General features: G+C 51.0%; 1 protein-coding gene across 1 annotated transcript; it reads left to right on the plus strand.

Annotated features, from left to right (window-relative positions):
• Nucleotides 1–5159: 5159 nt before the first annotated feature.
• On the plus strand, nucleotides 5160–23705 carry ZBTB46 (zinc finger and BTB domain containing 46). The gene is made up of 4 exons (XM_075571681.1): nucleotides 5160–5343; nucleotides 6268–6552; nucleotides 14063–14238; nucleotides 18860–23705. Exons 1-4 carry the CDS (start codon nucleotides 5298–5300, stop codon nucleotides 19244–19246), a joined length of 894 nt encoding a protein of 297 aa, XP_075427796.1. The 5' UTR covers nucleotides 5160–5297; the 3' UTR covers nucleotides 19247–23705.
• The last annotated feature ends 728 nt before the right edge of the window (nucleotides 23706–24433 follow it).

Raw genomic sequence — 24433 nt, forward strand, 5'->3', positions numbered from 1 at the left:
CTCTCCCCCCTCGCTCTCTGCCTCTCCCCCCTCGCTCTCTGCCTCTCCCCCCTCGCCCTCTGCCTCTCCCCCCTCTCTCTCTGCCTCTCCCCCCTCGCTCTCTGCCTCTCCCCCCTCGCTCTCTGCCTCTCCCCCCCTCGCTCTCTGCCTCTCCCCCCTCGCTCTCTGCCTCCCCCCCCTCGCTCTCTGCCTCCCCCCCTCGCTCTCTGCCTCTCCCCCCTCGCTCTCTGCCTCTCCTACCCTCGCTCTCTGCCTCTCCCCCCTCGCCCTCTGCCTCTCCCCCCTCGCCCTCTGCCTCTCCCCCGCTCTGGAGCTCCTCGGCCCTTGAAGCCGGTTAGCTAAACCTTTTAATCCACTAATTGGCTTTCTGTTCTTGACTCCCTTTTAAACTCTGAGTCTGTTGAACCCTGAGCTTCCCAACCACACAACCTCTTATTATTTCCCCGCTTTGCCGTTCATAATGCTCATAATGCTTGAATTACTTAGCCGTGGGGCACTGCAGGAGTTTGGTTACCTCCATACATAAACTCTTAACCTCTCCCACTTGTAATATACGATCCTAATTACGGACCCGCTGTAAGGTGTGCCAGGGAGTCATTATTACTATTAACCCCTTTGCTGCTAGCTGTATAATCCCTCTCTGTCATGCAATGTGTCGCTAAGGTTTAGCATCGTTTAGTAAATGTGGCCTTTTAGAATGTAGGTACTCTGCACCCCATTCCCCGCTGCACTAATAGAACAGCCCCCTAACCCCCCATATAAAGACAGTAACAGACCAATTCCTGTTCTGATTAGCACAAGCAGACAGGGGGTCTGGGGTCTCTATCCGCCCACTGGGGGGTCTCTATCCGCCCACTGGGGGGTCTCTATCCGCCCACTGGGGGGTCTCTATCCGCCCACTGGGGGGTCTCTATCCGCCCATTGGGGGGTCTCTATCCGCCCACTGGGGGGTGGTCTTTATCTGCCACTGGGGGGGGGTCTTTATCTGCCACGGGGGGGGTCTTTATCCGCCACTGGAGGGGGGGTCTTTAGCTGCCACTGGGGGGGGGTCTTTAGCCGCCACTGGAGGGGGGGTCTTTATCTCGCAGGAGGAGAGCCAGACAGGAGGGGAGAGGGGGGCAGCTGTGCAAACTCACCTGAGAAATAGCCGTTTGACAGAGGAGGCTTTGAAGTCGGGGAGAGAGGGCTCCGGGTATGCTCAGGCAGGGATAAAACTGCGTCTTTGGGGTTACTTCACACGCCAAGCACCCCGGGCTACACAATAACATCAAACAGCTGAAACCCGAACCCCTCTCTCGGCCCCACTGTGCAGCCCAAGGCTGCTTTCAACTCTTCCATAAATCCTCTCGGGGGTCCATCCATAAATCCTGCCGGGCGCAGGTAAAGCGCAGGTGTGCGCCGAAATAAATGTATCCGGGGTAAGGGGGATTTTAAAGCTGAAATACTCATTCCCCCTTTTTCTTTCTTACTTGTATATGTAAAGCGTGCGACAATGTATAATTGTACATTTTTACGTAAGCCGGCAATCGTTTGCTGCTCCTGTTATAGATCTGTCACAATCCTGATTGTGTGCCTAACGAAATGGCCGCTTTCTAACTTTGTGCTGCAGCTGATACGTTGCATTCTATTACCAAGTGCCACACATTATTGTTACGGCTTTCAGAGTAGTAGAGAGTCTGCTGTTTGGAACACAGCAACAGATCTGTTTGTGATACTTTGTTGCTAAAGGGCAAAGCTCAAAAAGGTGCGTGTCAGAGCCTGTTTAAAAAGAGGAAGCGGATATGACTTTCTGCATGGCTGTAGCAAGCAAAGGATGATCAGCACATCGAAAAAATCATTAAAAATGGCATTAGGAGTAAAAAAAAAAATGCAGAACCGATTTATTTAAAAAATTAAACACATAGGTGTCACCCGGAAACATGCCTCATGCCAGCCCGTGTTGACGTGTTTCTGTTGTCCTTGGGCGTTATTAGGGACAGGTTGTATGTGCCGGGTTAGATCTCTGCAGACCGCGGCCTTATTTCGGAGCGGTTTCCCGCGCTGTTTTATGGTAACGGACGCGGCGAGCGTAATGAGCCTGTTCTATTATTCATGGCAAAGCAGATATTACCGGGCGTGACCTTCTGGTACCCGTGTCCGGGGACTAGTGTCTGTCTGCGTGGTACTCTGAGCACTAAAGCGCAAGCATGGGTTACACAGTGTGGCAAATATGTCAGTGTATGTGTGTATGTGTGTATGTGTGTATGTGTGTCAGCAGTGGATCAACAAGGGTTGAAGATGAGATATATATATATATGTATATACAGTGGTTGACAAATCACCAAAAATCTACTCGCCACCTAGTACCAAAACGTGTGCTGCTTGGGCCAATATTTACTCGCCCGGGGTTAAATCCACTCGCCCGGGGCGAGCAAATGTATAGGTTTGTCAAACACTGTATATATTTATATATATATTATATTTTTTATATATATATATATATATATATATATATATATATATATATATATATATATTCCCAGTGCAACTAAGTTTTGGTGGCTTATCCCATAAAGCAATAACAGACCATACGAGACCGGTTGCAACACGACATCAAGGGACAGCACGCAGGTAAGTAAATCATACATTTTCTATATTTGATAGAAGACACAGTCTTCTGTCAAATATAGAAAATGTATGATTTACTTACCTGCGTGCTGTCCCTTGATGTCGTGTTGTGTGTGTGTATATATATATATATATATATATATATATATATATATATATATATATATATATATATATATATATATATATATAATGCAGCAGAGGGAGTGGTATGAGAGCGGTTTCCCGGTACTGAGTAACTTGTGGTGCTGGGGGGGGGGGGGGGGGGATGATTGGTGCTGGAGGGGGGTGATGAGTGCTGGGGGGGGGGGGTGATGTTGGGTACTGGGGGGGGGGGGTGTGCTGGAAGTGGGCGGGGGGTGGGGGTGATGGTTGGGTGCCTGGGGGATATTTGGTGCAAGCTCTCGGTGTGTGAGCCCCGTCTGTCAGGGAGACGGTTCTGGAAAGTTTCCCGTTCAGATAATGACCCACAGCCGGCGCTGAGTGATAAGGGAGGAGGAGGGTGTGGGGGCGCTGTGAGACCTGTCCCCGTCATTACAAGTGCTCTTATGTATTGTGGTATCAGTTTCTTTCCATTCTTTGGAGCGGAATTTCCATTCTTATTCTGGTTTCATATAGGGGGACGGAGGAGTATTGCAGGCTTCATTTCTGTCTGAGTATTGCAGGCTTCATTTCTGTCTGCTTGTGTCTCCGTCTGTCTGTGTCTGTGTCTGTGTTCCTGCCTGTGTGTGGTGTGTGTGTCTGTGTCTGTGTCTGTGTCTGTGTGTGTGTCTGTGTTCCTGCCTGTGTGTGTGTGTGTGTGTGTCTGTGTGTGTGTGTGTCTGTGTTCCTGCCTGTGTGTGTGTGTGTGTGTGTGTCTGTGTTCCTGCCTGTGTGTGTGTCTGTGTTCTGGCCTGTGGTGTCTGTGTTCCTGCCTGTGTGTCTGTGTTCTGGCCTGTGTGTGTCTGTGTTCCTGCGTGTGTGTGTGTCTGTGTTCCTGCGTGTGTGTGTGTGTCTGTTCCTGCGTGTGTCTGTGTGTCTGTGTTCCTGCCTGTGTGTGTCTGTGTTCCTGCCTGTGTGTGTGTCTGTGTCCCTGACTGTGTGTGTGTCTGTGTCCCTGACTGTGTGTGTGTCTGTGTCCCTGACTGTGTGTGTGTCTGTGTCCCTGACTGTGTGTGTGTCTGTGTCCCTGACTGTGTGTGAGTCTGTGTCCCTGACTGTGTGTGAGTCTGTGTCCCTGACTGTGTGTGTGTCTGTGTCCCTGACTGTGTGTGAGTCTGTGTCCCTGACTGTGTGTGTGTCTGTGTCCCTGACTGTGTGTGTGTCTGTGTCCCTGACTGTGTGTGTGTCTGTGTCCCTGACTGTGTGCGTGTCTGTGTCCCTGACTGTGTGCGTGTCTGTGTTCCTGCCTGTGTGCGTGTGTCCGTGTTCCTGCCTGTGTGCGTGTGTCCGTGTTCCTGCCTGTGTGCGTGTGTCCGTGTTCCTGCGTGTGTCCGTGTTCCTGCGTGTGTCCGTGTTCCTGCGTGTCCGTGTTCCTGCGTGTGTCCGTGTCCCCGTTTCTTCCTGTGTGTGTGTCCGTGTTCCTGCGTGTGTCCGTGTTCCTGCGTGTGTCCGTGTTCCTGCGTGTGTCCGTGTCCCCGTTTCTTCCTGTGTGTGTGTCCGTGTTCCTGCGTGTGTCCGTGTTCCTGCGTGTGTCCGTGTTCCTGCGTGTGTCCGTGTTCCTGCGTGTGTCCGTGTGTCCGTTTCTTCCTGTGCGTGTGTCCGTGTTCCTGCGTGTGTCCGTGTCCCCGTTTCTTCCTGTGCGTGTGTCCGTGTTCCTGCGTGTGTCCGTGTCCCCGTTTCTTCCTGTGCGTGTGTCCGTGTTCCTGCGTGTGTCCGTGTCCCCGTTTCTTCCTGTGCGTGTGTCCGTGTTCCTGCGTGTGTCCGTGTCCCCGTTTCTTCCTGTGCGTGTGTCCGTGTTCCTGCGTGTGTCCGTGTCCCCGTTTCTTCCTGTGCGTGTGTCCGTGTTCCTGCGTGTGTCCGTGTCCCCGTTTCTTCCTGTGTGTGTCCGTGTTCCTGCGTGTGTCCGTGTCCCCGTTTCTTCCTGTGTGTGTCCGTGTTCCTGCGTGTGTGCGTGTCCCCGTTTCTTCCTGTGTGTGTCCGTGTTCCTGCGTGTGTGCGTGTCCCCGTTTCTTCCTGCGTGTGTGCGTTCCCAGTTTCTTCCTGTGTGTGTGTCCGTGTTCCTGTGTGTGCGTGTCCCCGTTTCTTCCTGTGTGTGTGTCCGTGTTCCTGTGTGTGCGTGTCCCCGTTTCTTCCTGCGTGTGTGCGTGTCCCCGTTTCTTCCTGTGTGTGTGTCCGTGTTCCTGTGTGTGTCCGTGTTCCTGCGTGTGTGCGTGTCCCCGTTTCTTCCTGCGTGTGTGCGTGTCCCCGTTTCTTCCTGTGTGTGTGTCCGTGTTCCTGTGTGTGTCCGTGTTCCTGCGTGTGTGCGTGTCCCCGTTTCTTCCTGCGTGTCTGCCTCTGCTTATCTGCGTGCCTTCCTGCCTCTGCAGTTTGTCAGACACTTGCTCAGACCTGGCCGTGCTGTCCTGTGTCACTTACATCTCATATCTGTCACTTCAGATCTCCGCTCCGGGGCCCCAGGCTGCTTTATATGGGAATCCTATGAATCGGGGTGTCCCGGACCCCACACAGGCTAAGCCACCGCTCTCCAGAACGGACATGAGGCGTGATCCATGCACCCACCACAGTGTAATGTGCCGCAATATACAGCGGAACAGAGTATGACCAAGTGAAGCGTGAGAGGAATCCATGTGCAGCATTTGGTAGAGGCTGGAAGGGAGGAGGAGGCTGGGAGGTGATTTAGGACAAGATTGCAGTAGTCAGGGCGGGAGAGGGTGAGGGCAGGAGGAAAGGGCGGATACTGGGGACGTTTGGGGGGGAATACATTTTATTTGCAAAATAAAAAATACATTGGAAAATGTCGGTGTGATTGCCGCTTCCGTAATGAGCGCGTCGGAATCGGGTCTACCACATATACGGCCAAACTTGTGAGCAGTGGGATGGCGTCACGTTTCCGGACGGCGCCGGGGCGCAGGAAGAAGCCAGTAGAGATGCATCTTGTGGCAAACACATGAGAGATACATGTTATTAGGGCAGCAATGTGTTCCCAGGCAAAGGGGATATTATGTTGCAGAGCTGCAGCATCTGTTACACACCCCTCCCAGAAGGAATATTCCCCTCTAACATCTATATCTCTCTCTCTCCCCCCTCCATCTGTCTCTCCCTCTCCTCCCTCTCTCTCTTTCTTTGTCTCTCCCCCCCCCACCCTTCTCTTTCTCTGTCCTCCCCCCTTTCTCTCTCCCCTCTTTCTCCTCTGCCTCTTGCTTTCTCCTCTCTCTTTCTCCCCCTCTTTCTCGTCTCCTCTCCCTCCTCTTTCTCTTCTCTCCCTCCTCTTTCTCTTCTCCTCTCCACTCTTTCTCCTCTCCCCATCTATTTCTCCTCTCCCACTTCTTTCTCCTCTCCTCCTCTCCCCCTTCTTTCTCCTCTCTTCCTCCTCTCTTTCTCCTCTCCTCTCTTTCTCCTCTCCTCCTGCCCTTCTTTCTCCTCTCCCCGTTCTTTTTCCTCCTCCCCTCGTTCTTTTTCCTCTTCTCCTCTCTGCCGCTCTCTCCCCCTCTCTCCTCTCCCCCTCTCTCCTTATCACAGGTGAGGATGTAACCGTGATAGAACCGAGCAGCTCAGACAGTCGGGAGGAGCGGGTGGACCCGTACTCCCAAGGCGAGGAGTCTCTGCTGGGGGGCGAGTCCAGTTACCTGTCACACACCCTTGGACTGGACAAGGATGACCGCCACCCTCAGATCGCCAACGTCGCCAACCTGCGCACCGCTCTGCTGAGCAAGAACAGCCTCCTGTCCCTGAAGGCAGAAATGCTGAGTGATGACAGCTCCCTGCTGTTTGAGTACCTGCCCAAAGGTACTCACTCGCTCTCTCGTAAGTACCTTTTTATTTCTGTCCTTGTTACCGTGGCGCAAGTCTCAACTCCGAGCCCTCCGACTCTCTCCTTTCGGGAATTCAAAATGGCCACCTAGTGAGCCACACTCGTCTGGCCAATAGGAAGCCGTGTCAGGGCAGGACATAGCAGCTTTCCGTTGGGCGACCTAGTTTACTTCCTTGAATCACAACAGCACATTAGAAGTTAGATAGCTTTTGGCGCCCGGGTTGGGGTAAGTGCAGATCAGCTGTGTAGCACCTACCCTCCCTCCCCGAATTATGAATATAAGGAACGCGTGGGGGCTGTCGCATTACTTCCTGAGGGGCCTGGAGCGCGTTGCAGTCCAAAGAGATGGCAGCAGCATCTGTACAGCCCCACGTAGTAATAATACTATATATATGTATATATACGCAAAAAAGCACAGACTTCCCATTTCAGCATTGGCGTCTATCGCTGCGTGCGGCCTAGCACTTTTGGTGCAACCAAATCGCCACCCGCATTTTGCTGCAAGTGACCTCGCCGCTGGGACACTCGGCGCCAAGTAGCTGACACTGGGGTACGTTCCCCGTGCTGCTGCTTCTCTACATCGGGGTATGTTCCCCACGCTGCTGCTTCTCTACATCGGGGAATGTTCCCGAAGCTGCTGGACGATTTAGGATGTGGGTCAGTGCTGCCCTTATATCCTGCCCGTGTGCCTTCTCCTGGAGCCTCCATAGGATAACTACCAAGCTATGCTCCTCATGGGAACATATGGTCTGCACCTTCACTGCCAGTAGGAGGAAGAGTAAAGGGAGTTGCACTGCGGAGGGGGACACGGCACTCTCCTCGCAGGCGTAGGAAGCCCCCGTTCCAGCAGATCAGATGCGTAGTTCCTTCAGAAGATACAGAGCACCTTCCCAAGATGTCCTCTGCTCCCCCCTCTATGATAACACCCCACCAGTGACCTCTCTCAGCGCAGTCTCGGCTTCGGCCTCTTTCATTTCTTTCTCCTTTTAATTTTTTTATTCTTGTCCTAATGAATTTCCAGCCCGTGGAGATCTTGCCTGGTTACTTAAGGACACAGCTGATTAGCAGATGGTCTAATTTCCTCCTAATGCCATTGTGATCTCAGGCTTGGCACAGAACGGGGAGGGGCAGAGGAGAAGAAGTCATTTGTGAAACTGTAACGGCACATGGTGTATGTAATGGGCCGGCGTGATCCCGGAGAAGGGATATTAAGATGTGGCAGGGAATTGGTGCAGGATTCAGACGGTTGTGGGCCATGTTTGCTGAGCAGTGCTATGTCATCAAACCGTGTCCGGCACCAGAAGACAATGGGCCGAACGCAAAAGGCCCCATATCTTCCAGCAGCAACCCAGCCCGGATACTCTCTCCCAGAAGGAGGCGTGTTTCATTCTAGATTCCTCCAGAGCCGGGGTTGCCAGCTCCTCTCCTCAAGAACGCCTCCCCAACACGTCAGGTTTTAGGGATACCCCTGCTTCAGCACAGGTGGCTCAATCAGTGGCTCAGTCATTTTGACTGAACCACCGGTGCTGAAGCCGGGATATCCCTAAAACCAGACCTGTGGGAGGGGGAGTTCTTGAGGAGAGGAGCTGGCAACCCCGGCTCTGGAGGAATCTAGAATGAAACACGCCTCCTTCTGGGAGAGAGTATCCGGGCTGGGTTGCTGCTGGAAGATATGGGGCCTTATTTGCGTTCGGCCCATTGTCTTCTGGTGCAGGACACGGTTTGATGACATAGCACTGCTCAGCAAACATGGCCCACAACCGTCTGAATCCTGCACCAATTCCCTGCCCCGTGGCCACTGCTCTAGAAAACAAGGTTCTAGGCTCGTCTTCATGCTGCCGAATCATAGTGACGAACCCGCGTTTGATACATGTGCTTTCAGTTTGTCGGTGGGAGGACGGCGTTCACACGCGCTGCTACAAACCCAACATTCACAGGCTACCACGGGTCATTCGGCAGGCCCGAAATACGCGTGTTCTCAATGGACAATTGTGTGTGTGTTACGTGCATGCAAGTGTTGTATGTTTGTATGTTGCGTGTTTGCAGAGAATTCCGATTCCCGCTCTGCGTGTTAGAAAGGACAGGTTTGTATGTTGTAACCCGTGGCGTGTTCTCCTGATGAGACCTCCTGAGTCTCTCTCTGCATTTGGACCATTCTCCCTCTCCTTTCACTTCCCCTATACAGCCGCGTCTCGTGTTTTCCATGTGTACGTGCGAGATTTGCCTGCACACGCAGGCGCCGCGTACTTGTGTCCTGTGCCTGGTACACGCCCCCTGTTCCCTTGTTCTCGGAGCCTGCAGCTGGTCCTGGTTTCCTTGGGTGAGAACCATTTCCTGTGCCCCCCCGGGGCTCCGGCACCCGACTCTATCACCCGGAGGGAACGGGCCGTCTCCTGCCTCCCCCATCACACACGGTGACACCGGCACAGGACAAGGGGCCGTGTGAGGAGGGAGCAGGAGCGGCGAGAGGCTGTGTTACCTGAGATCAGTGCATGTAACATGGGAGCAGTGCCAAGCTGTGTGGTACATGGGATCACTGCGTGTGAGGCTGTGTGGTACATGGGATCACTGCGTGTAACACGGGAGTAGTGTGAGGCTGTGTGGTACATGGGATCACTGCGTGTAACACGGGAGTAGTGTGAGGCTGTGTGGTACATGGGATCAATGCGTGTAACGGGAGTAGTGTGAGGCTGTGTGGTACATGGGATCGGTGCGTTTAAGAAGGGATGAGGGAGCCGTGTGACGCTGTTGTACATTGGATCGATGTGTGTAAGGCCGCGATAATAATTGCCGCGACGGCGCGCGCGTGTAATCTCAGCCTAACACGGGATGAGGGAGCAGCGTGAGACTGCTTCTTACACGAATCGATGCGTGTTCCACGGAATGATGAAGCAGTGTGGGGCTTCTTACAATGGATCGGTTCATGTAACACGGAATGAGGGAGCAGTGTGAGGTGGCTTCTTACACGGGGTTGGTGCATGTAACACGGAATGAGGTAGAAGCGCGAGGCATTGTTCTACATGGGATCAGTGCGTGTAACACGGAATGAGGGAGCAGCGTGAGTCACTGTTCTACATGGGATCGGTGTGTGTAACACGGAATGAGGGAGCAGCGTGAGTCACTGTTATACATGGGATCGGTGTGTGTAACACGGAATAAGGGAGCAGTGTGAGGCTTCTTACACTGGATAGATTCATGTAACACGGAATGATTGAGCAGCACGAGGCATTGCTCTACATGGGATCAGTGCGTGTAACACGGAATGAGGGAGCAGCGCGAGGCTTCTTACACTGGATAGATGCATGTAACACGTAATGAGGGAGCAGCACGAGGCACTGTTCTATATGGGATCGATGCATGTAACACGGAATGAGGGAGCAGCACGAGGCACTGTTCTACATGGGATCGTGCGTGTAACACGGAATGAGGGAGCAGCACGAGGCATTGTTGTTCATGGGAATGGTGCGTGTAACACGGAATGAGGGAGCAGCGCGAGGCATTGTTCATGGGAATGGTGCGTGTAACACGGAATGAGGGAGCAGCGCGAGGCTTCTTACACTGGATAGATGCATGTAACACGTAATGAGGGAGCAGCACGAGGCACTGTTCTATATGGGATCGATGCATGTAACACGGAATGAGGGAGCAGCACGAGGCACTGTTCTACATGGGATCGTGCGTGTAACACGGAATGAGGGAGCAGCACGAGGCATTGTTGTTCATGGGAATGGTGCGTGTAACACGGAATGAGGGAGCAGCGCGAGGCATTGTTCATGGGAATGGTGCGTGTAACACGGAATGAGGGAGCAGCACGAGGCATTGTTATTCATGGGAATGGTGCGTGTAACACGGAATGAGGGAGCAGCGCGAGTCATTGTTCTACATGGGATCGGTGCATGTAACACGGAATGAGGGAGCAGCGCGAGGCATTGTTCTACATGGGATCGGTGCATGTAACACGGAATGAGGGAGCAGCACGAGGCATTGTTGTTCATGGGAATGGTGCGTGTAACACGGAATGAGGGAGCAGCGCGAGGCATTGTTATTCATGGGAATGGTGCGTGTAACACGGAATGAGGGAGCAGCGCGAGGCATTGTTATTCATGGGAATGGTGCGTGTAACACGGAATGAGGGAGCAGCGCGAGGCATTGTTATTCATGGGAATGGTGCGTGTAACACGGAATGAGGGAGCAGCGCGAGGCATTGTTCATAGGAATGGTGCGTGTAACACGGAATGAGGGAGCAGCGCGAGGCATTGTTGTTCATGGGAATGGTGCGTGTAACACGGAATGAGGGAGCAGCACGAGGCATTGTTGTTCATGGGAATGGTGCGTGTAACACGGAATGAGGGAGCAGCGCGAGGCATTGTTGTTCATGGGAATGGTGCGTGTAACACGGAGCAGCGCTAAGTTGCTCCTTACACGGCATTTCCATTCCATGGACCCCCCAAAAAAATAAAGTCTCCATGAATAGAAACATAAGTGAATAATGACACGGAACCGCTGTGCATGTTCTGTATATAACAGCACACGTGTAACGTATATTCTCACCCAGATCCATCAAGCCCCGTTAGGGGTTAACTCGCCCCACCAGGCATCGACGCCCACTCACTTGGTTGGGCGTTAGCGCCTGCTCAGGTGCGTTAACCTGTAACGGCGCTTGTTGTCTTAAGCCCCTGTGATGCTTACTCCCCTCTCCCACTTCAAAGAGTCTCCCGTGACCTCTCCCAAATTGTTAGGATGTTAAATGCGTGCGGGGGTTTCTTCTCTCAAATCTGCCCTCCCGGAGAAACGCCCAGCACGGCGAGCGTCCCCTTCCCCAATACTGTGACTCGCGGTGTTTGTGGGGGGGGGGGGCGCGTGGCTACTGGGGGGGAAAAGTGAGCACGTATCATTCTAGATCCCAGCGAATATGTCCCGGGGGGCTCAAACTGGGTCCTCAAACACCCAACCGCAGCACAAGGAGCTCTATCACTTTGGTTGAGCCACCTGTGCTGAAGCAGGGATATCCTTCATAGCAGACCTGTCGGTGGCCCTTGAGGACTGCGTTTGAGCACCCCCTGATCTAGAGCAGGGGTGCTCAACTCCAGTCTTCAAGGTCCACCAACAGGTCAGGTTTTAAGGATATCCCTGCTTCAGCACAGGTGGCTTAATTAGTCCCAATTTCAGCTCGGGTGGTTCAATCCAGCTTCAGCACAGGTGGCTCAATCAGTGGCTCAGTCTGACTGAGCCACTGATTGAGCCACCTGTGCTGAAGCAGGAATATCCTGAAAACCTGACCTGTTGGTGGCCCTTGAGCACTGAGTTTGAGACTCCAAACTGAGTCAAGTCCAACTGCACATGTGTTTCACTGACTGCACCTGCGCAAACATTTGTATCCCATCACACACACGCGTGTGCGCCGGCCCTTTGTAGAGAACCCCAGATTTGAGCATGTGTGTTTTGCGTTTACGGGTTTGACTTCAGGATAACTTTGCAAGCGAGCCCATCGGTAACCGTTTACCCACGGCTCTGAGAACGGACAAACAGTCTTCTCCCCAAAAGACATCAGGTAAAGCTAGTAAAACCCCCGCCGCCGAGCTTCTGTTTACCATGCAACACGTTGGAAGATCGGAGGATATCCTATTGATTTTTGAAGGCGTCGACCTGTTTTCATGTATACTAAGCGTGTCCTCGATTTACTTGTACGCTGAGCAGCGTTGCTAACCGGCGAGTGTAACACAGACACGGGAAATCGGAATGGAAGTAACCCGTGGGAGCAGCTGGAAACCCCTCTCCCCAAGAGCTCGCAATCTAAGACGCAAAATAACTATAATCATTTAAAGCGGCAGTCCAAGCGGCCGGGTTTTTTTTAAATAGTTTTTTCCCCCTTTAATATGGGCATCGATAGAATCCGGACAATGAGAAGGGATTAGCTACTGTAAGTTGTCCATCGATCTGTTCTCCTGTGATCGATCGGCGAAGATTTGGCTCGGGGGGTTCACTAAATGGCTGCAGAGGAATATTCTGCAGTCAGTGTGACTTTGTAAATGGTTGCTGTAGAAGTAAAAAAAAAAATGCTTGTTACATTGTAATACATAAAATAATGTCATTCAGAGTTGTTTTTAAAAAAAAATGCTACAGCTATTTTCTCGTAGTACAGAATGCAGCTTTAAGGGTGGTTCCCAAACCAAGCGTCTCTCTCTTTGTTCCTTGGTGCTAGAATTTTTTTTTTCCTCTCCCTTTTTCACCACGACAAAGACCAGCGAGGTGTATCTGCAAATTTGAGTCGTGTGTGACTAAAAGCAGCTGTACTGTTGATCTTCGGCGGGTTTGATTAGCGCGATTATGTTTTCTGGTTGTTGGTTCTGGAACTGGCGATCCCCCTCAAATTCTAAGCACGGGTTATCGGAGCCAGTCCCAGTCTGGTCGGCCGGAATTGTCCAATAGGAAGCCACCACGTCACCCCCTCCCCCCCCCCCCCCCCCCACCGATGATTCTGCTGCTTCCTATTGGCCCATGGTACTTGGCCTCCATTTTTATTTCCCAAGCTAGTACAAGTATCGTGAGAGCCGGGGGGTGGGGGTCCCCGGAGTTAAAAATGGCGCGGTTCCGCTCCGGAGAATCCCACGGCGCAAACGATTTAAACGTTTTTTTTTCTTTTTTAAACCCGTCACCAAAAAATAAATGAGGAGCGTAGGGTGGGGTGGGGCGGGCTGAGGGGAAGGCCTGAGGTCGGGGGGGGGGGAGCTGGGCTCCGGGGGGGGGGGGGGCTGACAGGGAAGGCCTGAGGTGGCCAACGCTGCCCCCCAGGTAGCTGCCATAAAACCTCCCGAAAGATCGCGGGCAGGAAATCGAGCCCCCACAGCCGTCCCCGAGCCCCCCGCAGCCGTCCCCGAGCCCCCGCAGCCGTCCCCGAGCCCCCCGCAGCCGTCCCCTTCCTGTGGGAGGCGTTACATCCAAGCCGGCACTTTTAACCCCGCAGCGCCCGAGTGCGACGCCGAGAACATGCAGCCGAACTGGGTCATTGGGCCCCGAGCTGAAGAGCCGACCGTCTTAATTCAGGGGGTATCCAACTGCAGTTCCCAAGGGCCACCAACAGGCCAGGTTTCCAGGATATCCCTGCTTCAGCACAGGGGGGCTTCAATAGAGTGACACACCTATGCCTAAGCAGGGATATCCTGGAAACCTGACATGTTCGTTGCCCTTGAGGACTGGGGTTGGCCGCCCCCCATGTCTAATTTATTTGAGGTGCCTGAGAGACCCCGAGATTAAGGGGTGTATTCATTAAGCAGTGCTATTCCGTAAGACGCCTTTCCCGACACCCGAGGTAACCGTTTGTAGCACGACGCGATGACGAAATAGGCCCGTATTGACTCGACGGTGCTAAGCAAACCGTCCGATCGGGCGTCAAAGACCAATAGCTTGACCACTACTTACCGTAGTCGCTGAGCGTACACGTGTGCGGTTTTTCCGGTCCCTCCGGTGCTACGCTGACCCCCACTCCCCCCCTCTGTCTTCCAGTGAACGAGTTTACGGTGATCCGGAAGAAATTTAAGTGCCCGTACTGCAGCTTCTCGGCCATGCACCAGTGCATCCTCAAGCGGCACATGCGGTCGCACACCGGGGAGCGGCCGTACCCCTGCGAGATCTGCGGCAAGAAGTTCACGCGGAGGGAGCACATGAAGCGGCACACGCTGGTAAGACACACATTTTGGCAGCACGGGGGTTAATAATAATTGCACCGGGGGGGGGGGAGGGGGGTCGTTTTATATGTACCGGGGCAATCGGACATAGCTGGCGACGCATGAAGCCAGCACGACGCATGGAAGGCGTGGCAGCGATAATGGGTGAAGGTGGGGTTCGCCAGTCCTCAAGACACCCCCCCCCAACAGGTCAGGTTTTAGGATATCCCAGCTTCAGCACAGGTGGCTCAAGCAGTTGCTGCTTCAGCACAGGTGGCTCGATCAGTGGCTCAGTCTTCGACTGAGCCACTGATCGAGCCACCTGTGCTGAAGCAGGGATATCCTGAAAACCTGACCTGTTTGGGAGGGTCTGGAGGACTGTACAGATACAAGAAGAAGAAAAAAAATCTAATCTGTGTGATCGGTTTCCTATGTAAATTCAGTCAAAGGAAAGGTTTGCGTGTTCTGATTCCTGTGCAAAAACAAATACTTCTGTTATCTCTCATCTTCTGGCAACCTCCTAATACCCTGACACAGGGGAAGACCCCACAGAGATTAGATAAAGATGGTAAACAAGAGAACCGCTCCCTAAGCATCTGGTTACCTTGGAAACACAAACTGTTTCTTTTTAACAGACGTTCACCGGTTTTGTTTCATTTTTTTTTAAGGACCGTATCAAGCTTTGAATTGTTAAACCCCTAAATAAGGTGTCGCTACTAAACTTCACTTTGGTCCTAAGAGGAATTGTCCCTGTGTTTTTACGCAGGGTTTGTTAACAGGGGTTCTGCGGGCACCCCTAAAGGGTTCTCTGCAATATTCATTTGAAAGTGGTACCAAATACAGAAGAATTTACAATGCATCAGATCTCAGACGCGCTATTAGAGAGGGTCGGGGTTCCTCAGAATGTCACAATATAATGATAGGGTTTCTGAACCAAAAAAAAAGGTTAGAAAACCTCTGCTATACAGGCATACCCCGGTTTAAGGACACTCACTTTAAGTACACTCGCGAGTAAGGACATATCGCCCAATATGCAAACAGCAGCTCACGCATGCGCCTGTCAGCACGTCCTGAACAGCAATACCGGCTCCCTACCTGTACCGAAGCTGTGCGCAAGCGGGGAGACTATAGAGCCTGTTACAAATGCCTTATTTACATCAGTTATGCACGTATATGACGATTGCAGTGCAGTACATGCATCGATCAGTGGAAAAAGGTAGTGCTTCACTTTAAGTACATTTTCACTTTACATACATGCTCCGGTCCCATTGCGTACGTTAATGCGGGGTATGCCTGTAACCGGTGGTGTTTCTGGATGAAACCCTGCATTCTGCGCCTCCTGCTTCCTCACATCTCCACATGAAATCTCTCCGCACCGCTCACTGTACGGCGGTGGCTCGGAGAACGGAGCAGGTAGCGATGTACATATCCGGCACAATATTTACCTGCACAGTTCTTGTGACGGGCAGAATATTTACTTGGTAATGTGGCTTCTAAACCTGGTACATTACTTGAAAAAAGGAACCCTTTAACATTGAACCTTGACATGAAATGCATCCCTACGGGATTCCACCTGTCCTCTCGGCGTTGAATTGTATTGCGTTATAGCTGTAAACGAAAAAAGATGGCTGCCTCTCCCTTATTTGGGAGTGACCAGGATGAGGCCTGCTGGATTGCTGGTTATTTAATAAATTAAGGGGGAAACGAACACTTAAAATGTGTTTGTTTCATTATCTTCGTTTTCTGTAAAAACTGATGCTTCAAGCTACAATATCCCACATCCCTCGTGTCCCAAATTTGTATAAAGCTCCAAGCAGTGGTACCAAGTATCACCCGTTGGAGTTCTTTTATTCTCGGTAACAGACCGGGCGGGGGGAGGGACGGGTCAGTTGTTTTGCGAGCTCTGGGTAACGAGGCGGGTATGGCCCAGTGACCATTTCCTCCCACTGACCTAGAACGAGGCGGCTCAAGTGTCCGTGAGCTTGATATAGGTCAGCCCTGGGTTCGGCCACATCCTGTGTGGGACGGCCGCGGCCCCTTCCCAGCGCACCGTATCCTGTGCGCGCTCCGGAGACTTCCGCTCTCTGCCGCCCCTTCCGTAATATAACCCTTTCACTGCCGGGGGGAGTCCCGGTCTGCCAGACGTCATACAGACGTGCAGCCCGCGTTTGCGCAGCCTCTGAACAAACCTTCGCGGGCCGAGCTCTCCCCCGCTCATCGCGGGCCGAGGAACCTGGCAGATACCCCGCCTTGTCGGCCCGCGGACTTGTGCCCGCTCTCTTTAATCTGCCGCTATGAATAAAATGACATTTTCTCTTTATTATCTTTTCACGAGAATTGGGAGGTTGCGTGTCTAAGACTCGATTTCGTGCAGGGGACTTTCCATCGTGAAGCAACCTTTATACTGCACTCGCAGGGTCTCTGGGCTCCGTTTTACCGTGCAGATTGAATGAGGACAGTAATGGGTTAAAACCAATGCGGCTTTTAGATTTTTCTTTCTAAAGAAGGCGTCAGGCGGGTCCTTTTTATCCTGGAATTTGGGGAAACCTGCAGTTTAGAGCTTTACTGCCCGTACCTCTGCTTTCTCTCCTTGTTTGCCCTGCGAGTTGGTTATTTGACATGCAGGGGGTGTGCATTAATAGTTGGGACAGGGCAAACCGAGCTGACAAACCCCCCCCATTCAGTTTCCCCCAGTTACAAATGGAGTTTCCAGACGGTCGAGCGTTCTTTAAAACCCTTCTGCTTGTTTAATCTTTGGGCATCACGTCCTTTCCCCCGGCCTCACCTGTTTTAATATATAAGCCACGATGCCGACGTGGGCGTACCTTGATCCCCTGCGGGGCTGTCCCTTTAATGTTGCCCCTTTAACGTCACCCGCTGAGTGTTTGGTGCTGTGCGTGAGATGACATGGTGAGAGCGACAGATGGGAGCCACAGCTCAATAATGCTGCACATACGTGTAACAGCTGTGTGTGTGTGTGTGTGGGGGGGGGTTGCATTTGGATCCTGCAGCAATGTCCAGGCTGACCCTTCGCTTTGTGACACCAGGACCAGGGGGAGTTTTGTGTCCCCGAGCCGTCTGCAGGTGGGGGCGCTGCCTGTCACACAGGGCTCGCCACGAGGCGGAGGAAGGGCAGTTATCTGATGCCACTTAAGCAGAATGATTAAAGGGACGTCTGTCCCTCGTTGCCATGACACCGCAGCGTGGTTCTGTAACTCCCTTCCCTGAGTGTTCTCGGCTGTCACGTAATTGCCCGGCCATCTGTCCCCGCGTCTGACTGCTCCCTGTGATGTCCCCTTATTATCTCCTGTGGGGTTCGCCTGCTGCTGTGTAATCAGACCCAGCCTGTGGGGGTATTATCCCCACCCGCCTCTCTCTGTGCCTGGGGACAGAAGGGACACTGATCCGTGTGTGTGTGTGTGTGTGTGTGTGTGTGTGTGTGTGTGTGTGTGTGTGTGTGTGTGTGTGTGTGTGTGTGGAATAAAGAACATAACTTGTGAGCACATTCACATGTCTTTAGACAGGTCTGCAACCTTGCCTTTCAACCATTATCACCTAGCATACAGTGCTCCCACTGCAGCAAGGGATTCTGGGAAATGACATGCAAATGAGCACACAATGTATCACCTTTTGCCTGGAATATCCATACACATGAAGCCCAACTTAAAATGTGTGTGTGTGTGTGTGTGTGTGTGTGTGTGTGCGCACGCACACCACAAAATTTAAGAAGCGCTAAGGAGGATATAAAGTGACACTAATAGATTATTAAATTATAATACCATATCAATTAGAAAAAAATATAAAAATTAATAAAATTACCACAATTTAACCTAATTAAATCTACAAACCATAACGTGATAGTGATAAGAAAAAAGTCCAAAATGAATGTCCCACTCAAAAAACAGAAGAAATCCAGAGAGATGTACAGTCCCAGTTGCAGATCCAGGGAGCGTCCTGGCAGCTTTAAAAGGAGTGGTATAGCCAACCGCTTTTGATCTATGGACAAAAAACAAACAAAACTGTTTAAAAATAAAGATACATTTATTTAAAATATCAGCAACCCATAAGAAATACACTTCCAGGATTTCAAACAGAACCATTTGTGGGAGAGAAATCTCTATTGTGGTCATCAGCGCTGGTAGGGGGCGTCCCAGGTTTGCAGAGTGGAGGTACACAGCCTGGAGCCACAATAAACTCCTACCACGAGTTAGCAGCAAGTTGTAGGGGCGTTCAGCGCCTTCACGTCCCTCTCTCCTGCATACAGTCATTGCCAGCACTCGAAGATACCGCCAGCTAGAGCGCGAGGGCGCCGGGAACTCCAAGTACACAGACCAAAACGCGATGACGTCAGCAGCCCTACGCGTTTCGTCACTCACTACATATACACACACCCACACACATACACACACTGTGTGAGGCCTTCTCCTATTTTGAGGGTTACCATTTATTAAGGAAGCTAACCCCCCGATCCCGCTGTGTGTGCGCCGCTCTGTGCTCCCACCTGGCCGCAGAACGGTTAATGGTCTAATATTAATATTGAGTAGTCCTGTACCTTAAAATGTGCTAATGTAACTTGCGTGTTTCCCACACGTATATTAACGTGTTTCTCTCTCCTCGCCCCCCCCCCCCCCCCAAGGTGCACAGCAAAGACAAGAAGTACGTATGCAAGGTGTGTAACCGGGTCTTCATGTCGGCCGCCAGCGTGGGCATCAAACATGGCTCCCGGCGGCACGGCGTCTGCCTGGACTGCTCGGGCCGGGGAATGGGGCACGGCGGCGGAATGGGGGGACGCTCCCCGGACGCCATGTACCCGGAGGAGGGCCACTACCTGGAGGACGTGGACGAGCTGAAGGTGGACGAGGAGATGGGTGGGGAGGAGGAGGAGGACGATGACCTCAAGTGGAAGGACGAGGCAGAGACGTCGCAGGATGATGTCATACTGGAGGACGATGAGGTGGAGGACTGTACCCCTGAAGATGAGGGTAGCGGGGGGCGGCACAAGGATTTCACCTGGATATCCTAGGGGGCGGGGGACCTGGGAATTGACCACACCGGGGACATCGGGGAGACTGCAACTGATGTGGTGCAGCTGAGAAGGGGATACCCCACCCCCGTCATGCAAGCTACAAATTGACATCTGTAGAGAGAGATGGGGGGGAGGTCCTTTCCTCCTGCAAATTCCCCCCCCCCCCCTCGTGGGATTTGAGGGGGGCTGTCTCTGGGGATGAGGGGGGTTAGCTTCGCACTGCGGCGCGGAGGGCGGGTTCCTTTGCAGGAAGCGCCACCTCTTCTGATTTAATCCATATTGTTTTTAGTTTATGCAAGGCTGCACCCCCACTCCAAAGGCTGCAACTTCCTTCCCTCCTCCCCACCCTCTCTTCCCCCCTCCCCCCCACCCCACCCTCCCCTCTCTTCCCCTGTGAATCCAGTAACTGCTGCTTCTGCTGTGTGGGAATATCCTGCTCCCCCATTCAACTTGACCTTTGGGTCTTCAGAGTCCTGGGGAGCCTAGACCAGTGGGGTCTAAAGGGGAAGCCCGTGTATGGCGACACGCTATAGGAATCTGCAACGCAGGCGTGGAGCACACAGGGCGTCAGCGATGCACACAGGGGGTTACAGTGCTGTATAGGGCTTTTCATTGAAACAAACCTATCCCATCATCTCATAATGTAAAGTTAGTAAAAGGGGCTTTGTATTTCTGTCACTGAAACCCCCAGTGCTAATGACGGTGAGGGGGGCTGTTGTAAGTCCAACACCTCCTTAATTACAGGTTTGAAGAACCCCTCCTCTCTGGCGTTAACTCTCTCGCTGCTGGGAAGGCCAGGAGCATGATAAGGGACCTTTTATAACCCAACTGGATTTGTCGTTTCTTTTCTAACGGTGCACTCACTCTCACACAAAGTAAAGGAGAAAAGAAGAATCTAATTGTAATATAAATACTGCGCTGAAGCCAGGTGCAGGGTTTCCCAGGGCTCACATGTAAGATGCCAGCCTGGATTTTCTTGCTGCCTCTGCATCCCTAACGCACTGGTCCTGACGCTGTGTGAATGGGCGAGATGGAGAAACCACCGCTGACGTAGCCGTAGAGATAACTCACCTGGTCGTCAGTGTTTATAATCTCTGGAACCTTCAATATTTTTTTATAGTGGAGGCGTTTTGGGCCTTATCAGATTTATTAAAAGAGATTATAATTATATATATATATATATATATATATATATTCTACAATAAAGAATATCACTTGTGAGCACATTCACATGTCTTAGACAAGTCTGCAAATATATATATAATCAGAAAAATGTTTGTGAGAGTGGATGCACTAGATGTGATCAGACAAGATAGTTCAGGGTGTGCCAACCTCTTACACAGAGTCTAACCCAGTCAGGTTTTCAGAATATCCCTGCTTCCGCACAGGTGGCTCTGTCGTAGACTGCACCTGTGCTGAAGCAGGGACATTCTGAAAACCTGACCTGTTTGGCCGCCCCTGGTCTCCCTGGCCCATTTCTGGTAATGGTAACAAGAAGAAATTTCCAGGTGTAAGGTACCCAAAGATCTCTCTTATGAAGGTTGCCCGGCTGCAAAACCAGATTTGTCAATGAACCAGTCGCATGGAAACAATATGGTATTATTCCTTCGGTAAATCTGGCGCACTTAGCACTGGTTTTTGTGCCAGGTTTTCCGACCAGCACTGGATCGAGTTAACCCCTTCACCAACACACTGCTGCAGAGCAAAATCCTAACATGCAGAACAATGCCATGGGCCCCTCTGGCAGCTATGGGGTTAAGCTGCCTCCAGGCTTAAAAAATAAATAATTATATATATATATATATATAAATATATATATATATATGCGATTTTGGAGATAAAGGGAAAGAGCATTGAATTAACCCCTTCCCTGCTGTAGAGCTCAGCGGCGTCTTTGCTCCGAGCAATCCATTTAACCCCGAGTTTGCTGGATTACGCCTCTGCTGCAGCGCTGTCACGGGAACACGCCCACGCGTTTTGATTTTCGTTTGCCGTTTGTTTAGTTTTGCCTTCGGATCCCCGGAACCTTCCCGAGAAGCCGCTTTGTTTAGTTTTGCCTTCGGATCCCCGGAACCGGTCCCGAGAAGCAGCTTTGTTTAGTTTTGCCTTCGGATCCCCGGAACCGGTCCCGAGAAGCCGCTTTGTTTGTTTGGGGGGTTTTTTTTTTTTCAAGCTACAAAAAAAAAATACTTTTGAAACTCGAACTTTATAATATTTTCTAATTGCTGAACACAATCGGTGTTGAGATGTCAGTGCCTGTCGACCCCATTTCTCCGTGTCCCGACGCGTCTCGCTGCCTTTCTTCCCTCCCAGCACTTTGATTACCTGTTAGCTTGGCGAACATTCCGGGTATTGGCTCCCTGACTCTGTTGTCCGTATTGAGGGGGGTGTGGGGGGGAGGGGGGTTGCCGACACCCTCTTATTTTTATCTGCAGTGTGCCGAGTTTTATTCCTCTGGCTGCATTGTATAATTTTATATGGACAACGAGCCGTATGGCTTTTCTAAGCACCTGTCTTCTGTTTCTACCCTAAATCTCCCCCCCCCCCCCCCCCCAAAAGGCTTGCACTCCTTTAGTACTCACTACAGGCAGTCCTCGGTTATCCAAGGGAATCCGTGCTGGAAGTAGCGTTGGATAGTGAAACGGCTGTAAAGTGAGTCCCATGTTAATCAGTGGCGGTGAGCGTTGGATAACGCATTCCGGCGTCGAAAAATGGCCCATTGGGTTGCATTGTAAACCGTTGGATATGTCATGCGTTGTAAAGTGAAACGCTGGATAACGAGGACCAATCAGGGGTCTGATCTTGTGGTAGATCCTGTTGTACGAATAGATTCAGTAGTAGGTAGGCAGCGGGCACTCGTGGAGTTGAAGGAACCCCGTTTCTCTATTGAGTTTAACGTATTACTCCTACGCGTTTTGGTCCCAGTTGGAACTGAAACGCGTAGGAGAACTATGTCAATCTCAATAGAGAGACTTTTTTTTTAATCTCTACGTGTGCCAGATCGATGCCTTCCTACTGTTGAATGCATCCGAATTCCGCCACCTCTGTGCTCAAGACGGGGAGGGGGGAGGGGGAAGACAAACCGAAAATGAATGAATGAACTAAATACAGTAAAACCAAGGAAAGTGGACGTGTTGTTACAATGCGTACACGAAACCATAAACCACATGAATCCTGCTCCATGCTGTGTGCAGAGGAGGGGAGCAGCATCGGAAGCAGCTCCAGGTTGCGGTCGTTTGTAATGAAAGAGATCCCTGAGAACAGGATCAGTGGTCAGTCTTGGACACACAAGCGTGTGGGTTCGATTCCAGATGTGGCCACTTATGCTCTTACCACTTTTAATCTTCCTGTGCCCCTTAATGAAGTAATAATAATAATTGTTCCCATCTCCTAGTTAGAGGCAGATATCTAAAGCAAGGGGTAAGATGATTATACTTTATGGGCTATTTATGCAATTATTATAATGTTCCCAGTCGCACACATCTCTGAGCATCTGTGACGGACCCTTAACCCTCTATCCCCCAGATATCAAGGAACAGAATTGGAAGGGGCGGCCAACTCCAGTCCACAAGGGCCACCAACAGGTCCGGTAACCCTGCCTCCGCTGAAACGGGTATATCCTGAAAACCTGACCTGTTGGTGGCCCTTGAGGAACGGAGTTGACCCCCCCGCCCCCCCCCCCCCGGACAAGATAATGCGTGGTCCGTATTGCAGGAAATAACATTAATGTGACATCCTAGGAGTTAACCTTTGCAGTGTAGACCTCTGACACTCAACGAGTTAAACAACGCGCAAAAATGTCTGACGAGACTGTTAGGTGTGAAAGTTAGATCACCCCCCTTCCCCCCCCCCCCCCACACACCCTAACTAAAAAAAGACAAAACTAATTTATATTATAAAATGTCGGCGACGACGCAGAACTGGAATTTCAGTTTTCGGAGGCGGATTTCCGTCTCGCAGAACGTGGAAGCCTTAACGCGGCTTTGTCTTTATCTTGGGTTTTAGGTTTATACATGTTTTTATTTACTTTCTCGGAGTGCTGAGTGTATGCTTTCATACAGTATATATAAATATAATATACATATTATTTATTTTTTTTCCAAACACGTTTTTTTGTTTCCCGAACACGTCAACAAAATGGAGTGAAACGATAAATTTGCCAGACGGTGAAATGTTGATTTTTTTTTTGGGGGGGGGTTGGGAATATACTATATTATATTGACTTTATTAATTATTCTAAACTTGTGTTTGTGATGGAGATGTTTTAATATTTGGGTAGGCGGGTGGGAGAACCGGATGGGGCTTGGCAGACAAACGCAGGCGGCCGAAGTACTGATTTTCTGGTCGTGTTAGTGAGGTTTCTGTGCTCGGCTGTCGGTGGAATGACAGTGACTGGGTTAGATTAGATATAATCGCAAAATCAATCAATTTCAATAAATCACAAAACTGCTGCTAACGTCTGGTCCTGGTTTGTGTTTTTCCATTTTTTTTGGTGTAGTTCCTCGTATTTCTCCCTCCATCCTAAGCAGGTGCTTTTGTTACTCGCAGCTTTGCATAAATCAGCAGTCCAAGCTGCGTTCCCCACCCCCCCCCCCTCACCCTTTAATATGTGCCTCAATACAATCCACACAATAAGTCATTGGCTAAGTTGCAGATCGATCCATTCTCCTGTGATCGATCAGTGAAGATTCGGCTCGGGGCTTCACTAAATGGCTGTCAGTGCAGCAGAACAGGACCCACAATGCAAAGTTCTGTGGGGAAGATCATGTGACGAGGCAGTCACTAAATACAATTGGTGCACTGCTAGGGGACAGTGCTCAAAAAGGGGTGGGGCAGCGTCTGTTTCCGAAGAGGGAGTGACTTTGTAAATGGTTGCTATAGAAACAAAAAATGTTTGTTACATTATAATACATAAAAAATGGCATTCAGTTGTTTAAAAAGAAAAAGGTGTGTGGGCCGAGCACAAGGGTACGAAGTGAAACGTCTTTGCATTTTGTCACTAAAGTCTTTCATTCATAAACATTATAAAAATCAAAATATCATTTGTGAAAAAATGCAAAGCAGTGTCACTTAGAACGTGTGTATATATATGTGTATATATATATATATATATATATATTTTCTCAAATAAAAAGATCACTTGTGAGCACATTCACGTCTTAGGCTGCGCTTATAGTGACGGCG

The sequence above is a fragment of the Ascaphus truei genome, chromosome 15, assembly GCF_040206685.1.
Source record: "Ascaphus truei isolate aAscTru1 chromosome 15, aAscTru1.hap1, whole genome shotgun sequence".
Classification (NCBI taxonomy): domain Eukaryota; kingdom Metazoa; phylum Chordata; class Amphibia; order Anura; family Ascaphidae; genus Ascaphus; species Ascaphus truei.

What these genes read in the sequence shown, in the direction of transcription:
- ZBTB46 (XM_075571681.1), top strand. Translation starts at nt 5,298, where the DNA reads ATGCACCCACCACAGTGTAATGTGCCGCAATATACAGCGGAACAGA. An exon ending in AGGTACTCACTCGCTCTCTC is followed by an intron (nt 6,553 to 14,062) that starts GTAAGTACCTTT and finishes TCTGTCTTCCAG; the next exon opens with TGAACGAGTTTACGGTGATC. An exon ending in ACATGAAGCGGCACACGCTG is followed by an intron (nt 14,239 to 18,859) that starts GTAAGACACACA and finishes CCCCCCCCCAAG; the next exon opens with GTGCACAGCAAAGACAAGAA.